This window comes from Tachysurus vachellii, chromosome 11 (genome assembly GCF_030014155.1).
Source record: "Tachysurus vachellii isolate PV-2020 chromosome 11, HZAU_Pvac_v1, whole genome shotgun sequence".
Classification (NCBI taxonomy): domain Eukaryota; kingdom Metazoa; phylum Chordata; class Actinopteri; order Siluriformes; family Bagridae; genus Tachysurus; species Tachysurus vachellii.
The window spans coordinates 327,501-337,500 of NC_083470.1; the positions used below are offsets into that span (position 1 = coordinate 327,501).

General features: G+C 42.7%; 1 protein-coding gene across 4 annotated transcripts in view; it reads right to left on the bottom strand.

The window, feature by feature from the left end:
• The window catches only part of itgb4 (integrin, beta 4), a 22,893-nt gene that overhangs the window by 4,520 nt on the left and 8,373 nt on the right, over positions 1-10,000 (bottom strand). For all 4 annotated transcript variants that reach the window (XM_060881756.1, XM_060881753.1, XM_060881755.1 and 1 more), the window contains 21 exons: positions 8,810-8,913; positions 8,602-8,697; positions 8,346-8,475; positions 8,007-8,132; positions 7,745-7,851; positions 7,354-7,399; positions 7,061-7,255; positions 6,287-6,390; positions 6,106-6,164; positions 5,980-6,003; positions 5,694-5,842; positions 5,423-5,602; positions 4,228-4,376; positions 3,937-4,141; positions 3,104-3,415; positions 2,863-3,014; positions 2,547-2,727; positions 2,170-2,307; positions 1,868-2,050; positions 1,579-1,713; positions 131-295 (listed from right to left, as the gene is read on the bottom strand). In XM_060881756.1, coding sequence (XP_060737739.1) covers positions 131-295; positions 1,579-1,713; positions 1,868-2,050; positions 2,170-2,307; positions 2,547-2,727; positions 2,863-3,014; positions 3,104-3,415; positions 3,937-4,141; positions 4,228-4,376; positions 5,423-5,602; positions 5,694-5,842; positions 5,980-6,003; positions 6,106-6,164; positions 6,287-6,390; positions 7,061-7,255; positions 7,354-7,399; positions 7,745-7,851; positions 8,007-8,132; positions 8,346-8,475; positions 8,602-8,697; positions 8,810-8,913 — 2,940 coding nt within the window. The remainder of the gene's footprint in view (positions 1-130; positions 296-1,578; positions 1,714-1,867; positions 2,051-2,169; positions 2,308-2,546; positions 2,728-2,862; positions 3,015-3,103; positions 3,416-3,936; positions 4,142-4,227; positions 4,377-5,422; positions 5,603-5,693; positions 5,843-5,979; positions 6,004-6,105; positions 6,165-6,286; positions 6,391-7,060; positions 7,256-7,353; positions 7,400-7,744; positions 7,852-8,006; positions 8,133-8,345; positions 8,476-8,601; positions 8,698-8,809; positions 8,914-10,000) is intronic.

Here is a 10,000-nt window from a genome sequence, read left to right on the forward strand (position 1 = left end):
TTATTGGCTGTTAAGTTTAAACTCAGACTCTGTAACCCTTCTTGTGGAATATGACCCCCCAGTACCCTTAATTTTATAATCGTTAGTCTTTCAAACTTTACATATTAAATATTCTATCCAAGTTCCAAACCTTTGTTGGTTATGTAAGTCGTAGTGGTCTCCACTGTCTGGTTGGCACCACCAGGGCGGGGTGAGAGGTTGTAGCTAGTTGAAGATGTGCTGATGTTACGTGACAGGGAACCACTTCCCCCTGGGAACAAGAACCCTTGATCCCACTTTCCATTTATGATCTGCTCTGTGGATACAAAAAGGGGAAAACACTAGCATTACTATCAAGAAAGTATAACAAATACCCAACTATCCCTGGGTAGGGATTAGACCTCAAAACTGTTGCACAGAAACTTTGACTTTTGTCTCTGTCATGTGGAGCAGACAGTTACCGTACTGCTGTAGACTAGAGGAACCTCCTTTTTCCAACAGCAGCGGTAATATCAGCAGGGTTTGTACAACTATTGACAGTATTAGCAGATTTTCTCAGGTGTAAGCCATTACAGTCATCGTCTGCATTCTCATTCTCACCAGCTTTGGATCACAGAAGGTAGTTCAAACAGTATTCCACCTGACACCAACCCGAAGCATGGCAGCAGCATTTTGAGAAAAGCTAGCAGTCCAGAACAGATTTCACATAGATTGTATAGCATGGCAGCAGAGTGGCGGAAGGGGTAGGGGTATGCTGGCATGCGGTCTAGCAGGGGACATGTTGAGATCTTCACCTTGTGGAAGGTTCTGGAAATGGCCACCTTGCACAGAGTTCTCAAAACCGCCACCATGTAGAGGGTTTTGGTAAGAGCCACTTGGATGAGAGGTCTGAGTCTGAGCAGAGGCCAGCAGATCATCACTTTCCAAAGTGCTTGTGCTTGTGCTTCGGGTGGAGATGACATCAGCAGGCAGTTTCCAGGACACCGTACGGAGATCCAGGTCTGATCCCACTAGTTTAACGTGCTTCCACCGCTTGCCTTCAGTGATCATGTGGGGGAAGCAAGCAGAGCATGGAGGACAGGTAGGTAGGCAAGCTATAGTCAGTAAATACATTCAAGCGGTAGAATGAGGAGGAGAGGAAGATCTTGACGCAAACGGTAAGTGATTTAGCTGGACAGCCCCAAAATACATGGGCTAAAATCAACTCCAGATACTCTTCCAGTAGAACTTATAATAAGGAACAAGCCATAAAATGTCAACCCAAGACATTTATTTTTTCTAAGATGTTATAAGGTAATTTCTGAATCCTAGATCTTTCAAGTACATTCAAGTCATGATGATGCTAGAACTTCATCCTGCATGGAGAGTACACGTGGTGTAGGTGAAGGCAATCCAAAGGACAAGAGACCATTTTAAATGATTCAGAGGTGCAGCCTTTACGCAGGGTATCCATATTCATTCACTGTCACCCGTGTAAAATTCAGTATTTAAATATTTTATGTGGACAATAACCAAAGTTGGTGCCAGCTAAAGGGGTGCTAACAATTACTAAAAACCAGCAGGAGTATGAAAGCATGCAATCAACAGGTGTTTGCTCACCTTCTGAGAACTCAGACACACTGGGTCTGGTGCTGGAGGTAGGCGAACGAAGAACTTCATTACTGTACATGAGAAAGCTGTCATACTCATCACCCGCCTCTGCATCCACGATAGGAATATCAGGAATAATGGGAACTGATGGAGAAATTAAATGTAGAAACAAGAACAATCAGAGACTTAGCCAGAAATTCTGCTGTGTATCAAACCCCAAGAAAAGCATTAATGTCCAGATTATACCCCTGTACTTATGGAGAACAGACAAATGACAGATTTCTCCAAACAGACTTACTGGACATGGGTCTGAGAGGCTGGGTGGCCAGATTGATGGTGGCATCTCTGTAGGGTCCCCATCCTACCTTGTTGCTTGCACGCACTTTGTAGCGGTACGTCTGTGATTTCTGCAGGTTCTCAATAAGCAGCATGCGCTTCTTGGGGTTGTCAATCTTCACCTTTTTATCAGGTCCAATAGGTTCTAGATGAAATAACATCAGAATCTGATACACAGACATATCCCGGAGCAAACTATCCAAATGGATGATTTTTGAAGTTTTCAGTTTTTCACTTAAGAGCTGTAGAAGTATTGCCACTTACTGCTGTCCTCATTAATGGGTGTGTAGACAACCTCGTACTCTGTGATCACGCCGTTGGGCTCTGCTGGTTCTGCCCAGCTCAGCTGAGTGACAGTCTGGCCAATGACATTGAAGGCCAGGCGGCCCGGTTCACTCGGGACTGCACGGAACAGGAATTGAAATTTAGAGCCAAGATTTCTTGTCAGGACCCTAAAATTTGACCTTTTTATTCTGTTTCAATTCCAGACACACTTGAACCAAGTTGTGCTTCTTATTGCTACCAGACTTGTGACATTTTCAGAAATGAATAAAAGCTAGCAGTGATAAGTTAGCATGATCCTAGTGTGCAAACTACTAGACAGCTATAACAGAACTATTGTTATCAGAGAATTTACACACCATCCTCAAGAGTCTGGCACTCTACGATGTCACTGTAGTCCCCATCTCCCTGAGCATTGTATGAACACACACGCATCTCATAATCGCAGTATGGGTAAAGATTCGTCAATTCAGCCTGAGTGTTTTTAACGTCCACCACCTGGCCTTCAGCCTCTGGGTCTCCATAGATCCAGTACTTCACCTAAAAGTGAACAGGATCACAAACACACAGGAGGTCAATTACATATTACAATACAGTCAATACTTTATCACCTTTCACTATTACTGAGTGTAAATGGTAATACACACCCTTACACATACACATATGTGTTTGTACCTTATATCCTTTGGCTCCAGGCTGAGGGTTCCAGTTAAGGTGGATTTTTTTGGGGCCTGTAGCTGTAGCTTCAATGTTAGTTGGAGCAGAAATTCGTCCAGTGGGAGACGAGGCTTTAACTGGAACAGATCCTGTCTTAGATAAAAAGTCTCCTGTAACAAAAAACAGGAACGAGGATAAATGATTAGCAACAGGTGCAGTCAGTTTTACTACAGAGTCCTGTGCAGAGAAAACGTCTCACCTCTGGAATCAGTGATGTTCACCAGTGTGGTCTTCCTGTCTCGGATGAGGCTGTTAGCGCTCGGATCAAACAGCTCCAGCTGGAAGCTTTCTTTGGGGATCTGCTGTGTACGAGTGTCAATCACAATGTTCTTCTCCATCTCTCCAGGAGCAAACTTGACCGGACCAGAAAGATTGAAGCGGGAGGTGATTGTTCTCCAGTTAACGGTGGAAGGGTTTTCCAGACCCTGAGTGCGTATCACAGGGATGTTGTAGAGCGCATCCGATATGTTAAAGTTCTGCGTGCTGTTCTTGAACATGATCACGCTCGACTCTAATACACAGGGAGAGTAGAATGATATTCAGTTTAACATCGAAAGTAGATACAGGGAGGATGAACTGAGGAACCAGGATGATGTTTATGAGCAAACATTTTGTCTTTGTTTGATGAATTAAACTTTTATATATAAAATTTCCTTTTTTTTAAAAAATCATTTTATATATATTAAAAAATAGCCTGCTTTAATGCACAAATGCTTTATGGTTTCAGAGCAATTTACTTACAATTACTTTTTTTTTTTTACATTTTTAAATAAATGTCATTACTTATTAATAAAAAACATATTATTATTTATCCACATTTAGTTTTATCTAATGTTGTGGAATAATTGTGAAACAGCTCACTATAACCTGCCTCTCTCTAATAAGTGCTGAAACAGGAGACTCCTTTTATAAACACTACATTAACACATTTCTCCTTGCAGAGATCTTCATCATATCAAATGATTGTATCCCAAGCAGCGAACCATCGCACTGAACATTTGGGTTTCAGATACGATGTGATCTCAGCTTCACCTGGCTTGTCAGCTATGTTGATGGTGGTTCGTGGGTATTTGCCGAGTTTAGCGCCCTGAAGAGGGTTGCTCAGATCCATCACAAACTGTTTAGGTTGTTTATCCAACAGGGCGTCTCCTTCACTGAGCTCCAGCAGCTTCACAGGAACCATCTTCTGAGTTTCTCCAGGCTGGAACATCAGGTCACCATCCACTGAGATGTAGTCCTGAGGGGTACAAACAAGTTCACACAACAGTCATGGTACACATCGTGGCAATGTGCTCTGATATGTGCCTTGACCTTAGACCTGACCTTCTTGTCCTTCGCAGTTAGGTCTCGGGTGCAGTAGGTGAACTGAGTGCGACCGTCCTCAATGATGTCACGGCTAATCGGGATGTTAGCGACACCGTCTTGCCGAGAGAATGTATACGAGGGCTGAAGGAAGGTCAGTATGCTCTTAGCTGCAAACACAGACACACACGCACACACACACATACAGACACACACACAGACGCCCCCCACACACATATACAGACGCACACACACACACACACACACACAGACGCCCCCCACACACATATACAGACGCACACACACACACACATACACACACACACACATACAGACACACACACACATACAGACACACACACACATTTAAAGACACACACACACATACAGACACTCACACACATACAGACACACACACACATATACAGACACACACACACACACATACACACACACACACATACAGACACACACACACATACAGACACACACACACATATAAAGACACACACACACACATACAGACACACACACATACAGACACACACACACACGCACACACACACACAGACGCCCCCACACACATATACAGACACATACACATACAGACACACACACACACATATACAGACACACACACACATATACAGACACACACACACACACACACACACACACACACACACACACACACACACAATCAGTCCACTAAACATATTTTACTATATTTAAGGTCTAGCAAATAAACATTCTCAGAAATCAAAGCCAACAAATAAATAATATATATATATATAGTGTGTGTGTGTGTGTGTGTGTGTGTGTGTGTGTGTGTGTGTGTGAAACAACATTTTTGCAAATAAAAGACATCTGATTAATGTCAGTTTGCTAACTAAACTAATACAATCTCATTAATTCTTTTATATAGTTGTAATATAAATATTCTATATGACACTGCTGACATTGACATTATATACATTTACACTACACACATTCCAGCCAGCGTTATATCTTTAATCACTATAACGGCTTCAATGCCTAGCACCTATATCCTCTTCTCATTGGCTGTGTTCAGTTCATTTGTTCGTCTTTATATAGTTTATTTAAAGCTTATTGAAGAAAAAAAGTCTGTAGAGATGCTGACTGAATTCCTGTGAAATCTACAAAACCTGGGAAACCCCTCAGAAGTGACCCGGGGCGAGTGACAAGTGAGTCTCACCGTGTTCTTTAATCACAGTGATATTGACGTAGCGTTTTCCAATGTTGGCGATTCCCACAGGAACGTCAATGGCCTCCACCAGCAACTGTTTCTTATCATCATCCTCATCTTTGATGAAGAGCGGGACCCGAACATCAACAGACTCCACGCCCTCCTGCAGCTCCACCACTCCCGTCGCCTCTGAAACGCAAACATCCGACACGTCCAGATTTATATAAACATGAGGACTCACACCTTCACCAACCCGACACTGTTCTCTCTGTAACCTCACCTCTGTCTGTGGCCACAGTGTAGTATCCCGGCACCACATTCAAATCGCTGAAGTTCCCAGACTGCACCTGTTTATGGACCAGGTTCGTGACGTTGTGGTAGCTGGAGCGAGGAGCCGAGAGAACCGTGTCCACAATCGTGTTGTTCTGCCTGAAGTGAAGAGGAAAAGGAGGAAGACGAAACAGCTTTGAGTATAACTCAGGATAGGTCTAATATATCACTGATATATCACTGTACAATATCTGTTTTATATAATACATATTTATACAATATATTTATAACTCTACCTTTTCCCTGCGTTCCTCTGTGTCCTGAAAACAGAATTTTATTACAGCTGTCAGTAAAAGCACAAAATAAATCGAGCAGAAGAGAAATAAATAACCATAAAGATAAATGCAGATAAAACATCTCACCTGAATCTGGTTTTCTGCACTCGGTGAGCTCCAGGAATTTGTCTGAAAACGTTATTCAGCTGAAAGAAACACACAGCGTTCTTTACATTTAGGTCTTTATTGATCATGTTACAGAGATGGTGTGGTGTTGAGGCTCCACTGAGATATTACTGAGAGAAGCGTTAATGTGTTTGTGACTAACATTTTCCTCCACTTCCTGTTTGAGCATCTCAGTGTTACGAGCTTCTGGGCGTGAAAGTTCGTCGGAAAACGCTCTGGGGAGCCGAAGAGAGAGAGGGACGTCGACTGGAGAGAAGAAAAGAAATGAGAAATATAAATCATCATTTTATTTTATTTTATTTTATAAAACTCCTTCATTTTAACTTTGAAACTAAATTTGACTACATTTTAAATATGACCCAATTTCCTCATTTAATTTTTACTAAAACATAAACTCATGTCACACATTTGTAATGCTGCAGTTTCACTGTTTAAGTTTGGACGGTGGGGTTTATGTGGATGTGCTGGAGTCACACTCAGATGGTGTCATTCACTCAGATGGTGTCATTCACTCAGATGGTGTCATTCACTCAGATGGGGTCATTCACTCAGATGGGGTCATTCACTCAGATGGTGTCATTCACTCAGATGGGGTCATTCACTCAGATGGGGTCATTCACTCAGATGGTGTCATTCACTCAGATGGGGTCATTCACTCAGATGGGGTCATTCACTCAGATGGTGTCATTCACTCAGATGGGGTCATTCAGAGGTTCTGCTGTGTCACTGAACTTCACCACTGAGCATCATGGGAGAAAGAAACGTCCAGATCCTGTTAGCTACATTAGCATTAGCCTTGAACAAAACTAAAGAAACAGCAAACACACGTCAGCTGACGACCTTCACCTGGTCTAAAGAGGATTCATTAACGTGATTAACACTGATATTCAGATTGATATTAGTGTTAAGGTCTCACTGATTTCTTTAGGGTTGGGTTGGATCTGGTTCTGAGGGTGGTTCGGTCCACGGTGGACGTTGTCTTTCACTTTCCAGCGCACGACATCTGTGCTCTTGGGCGGCCCGGTCCGTACCATCGGCGTGTCCAAGTGATCTGAGCTCAACATAGACTGATGGAGCATGTAGTGATCTTCTTTAAATCCCACAATACGACCTGTACACAGAACCAGGACTGACTGACATGAACCCCAACATCACGTCACACTATTATCCAAAATATCCAGGAAAATGAGGAAATAAATGATAAATTACCCATCGCACAACACGGACAGCAGACACACAGCCGAGCCAAACATGCCTGAAACACACACACATTTACACACACATAAGAAAAGCTGTGTGTATGTGTGTGAGTATGTGTGTGTGTATGTGTGTGTATGTATGTGTGTGAGTGTGTGTATATGTGTTTGTGTTTGTTTGTGTTTGTGTGTATGTGTGTGTATGTGTATATGTGTTTGTGTGTGTTTGTGTGTGTGTGTGTATATGTGTGTGAGTTTGTGTGTGTGTGTGTGAGTTTGTGTGTGTATATATGTATGTGTGTGTTTGTGTGTGTATGTGTGTGTATGTGTGAGTGTGTGTGTGTGTGTGTATGTGTGTGTGTATATGTGTTTGTGTGTGTGTGTGTGTGTTTGTGTGTGTGTACCTTGCAGCATGCGCAGTATTTCCAGCAACAGAGCAGTAAGAGACCCAACAAAAGCATTAGGAACATGATGAGAGGAATCAACCAGAGAAAACCTCCAGGAGGACAGTCTACACACACACACACACACACACACACACACACACACACACACACACACACACACACACAAACACAGGTATACTTAACACTTATTCTAAGCAATATTTGGAGACTAGTTTTCCAGAGTGTGTGTGTGTGTGTGTGTGTGTGTGTGTGTGTGTACCTTTCTTCTTGAGCACCTCCACCTCATGCTCTTTATCAGAGGGATTATTAGGATAATTCACTGTGTAGTGATACGTACAGTCATCTTCTTCATCACGATACTCACACGTCTCTATCACTTTATCTCCTAGAACACACACACACACCACATCATCCATCCGTTCATCTTTCCCTCCATCTGTCCATTATTCCTTTATGTATGTATTTTGGATGTATTCATCTGTCTGTGTATTATCTTTATCTATTTCCTTAATTCATTCATCAACTCAATCCATCCACACACTCCTCCATCATTCTGTCCTTCACCACACATCTCTACCCCTCTACCCCCCCCACTCACTGTCCTTCAGCTCATCCACCATCTTGATGGTAAATGGACAGTCCTTGCACTTGTCTCCTTTTATCTCTCCAGTCTTCCAGGCCTGACACTGTACACAACTCCTCCTGCCCTCACACATCCCCAACTGTGCCTGTATCACACACACACATATATACACACAGCATTATGTTCAACATGCCCAAAAACACACAAACACACACACACACACACACACACACACACACACACACACACACACACACACACACACACTGACCTGGAAGTTTGGTTCACATGTTGTTCCCAACTCTAGTCCAGAGTATTCACACTCACATCGTCCACATTTACACACACCATGACCGTTACACAAACCCTGAAAGAGAGAGAGTGTAAATAGTGTAAATGTTTACTATACATCTGTGTTTGTGTAGACTTTTGAGTGTATGTGCTTTTGTGTTAATATTATGTGTTTTTGTGTGTCTTACCCCTTTATTGTCCAGACAGGTTGCATTACTGAGAGGACACTCACATGCATTTCCTGTCCATCCACTGTCACACACACACCTACCCATGTGGCACCGGCCTCGATCTGTAACACACACACACACACACACACACACACACACACACACACACACACACACACACACACACACAGTCTAATGAACAGTAACACCTAGGGCTATATGTTAATTTTCAGTTATATAAATGTATGTGCGTATGTGTGTGTGTGTGTGTGTGTGTGTGTGTTAGTGTGTGTATGTGTGTTATTGTGCATTTTGAACATAATGTTGTGTGTCTGTGTGTGGTTGTGTATGTGTGGGTGTGTGTATATGTGTGTGTGTGTGTTGTTGTGCACGTTGAACATAATGCTGTGGGTGTGTGGTTGTGTATGTGTGTGTGTGTTGTTGTGCATGTTGAACATAATGCTGTGTGTGGTTGTGTATGTGTGGCTGTGTGTATATGTGTGTGTTGTTGTGCATGTGTGTGTGTGTGTGTGTGTTGTTGTGCATGTTGAACATAATGCTGTGTGTGTGGTTGTGTATGTGTGTGTTGTTATGCACGTTGAACATAATGCTGTGTGTGTGTGTTGTGCATGTGTGTTTGGTTGTGTATGTGTGTGTGTTGTTGTGTGTGTGTGTGTGTGTCGTGCATGTTGAACTTAATGCTGTGTGTGTGTGTTGTGCATGTGTGTGTGGTTGTGTGTGTGTGGTTGTGTATGTGTGTGTGTGTTGTTGTGTATGTGTGTGTGTGTTGTTGTGTATGTGTGTGTGTCGTGCATGTTGAACTTAATGCTGTGTGTGTGTGTGTGTGTTGTGCATGTGTGTGTGGTTGTGTATGTGTGTGTGGTTGTGTATGTGTGTGTGTGTGTTGTTGTGTATGTGTGTGTGTGTGTGTTGTTGTGTATGTGTGTGTGTTGTTGTGTATGTGTGTGTGTGTGTTGTTGTGTATGTGTGTGTGTCGTGCATGTTGAACTTAATGCTGTGTGTGTGTGTGTGTTGTGCATGTGTGTGTGGTTGTGTATGTGTGTGTGGTTGTGTATGTGTGTGTGTGTGTGTGTTGTTGTGTATGTGTGTGTGTGTGTTGTTGTGTATGTGTGTGTGTGTTGTTGTGTATGTGTGTGTGTGTGTGTTGTTGTGTATGTGTGTGTGTGTTGTTGTGTATGTGTGTGTGTG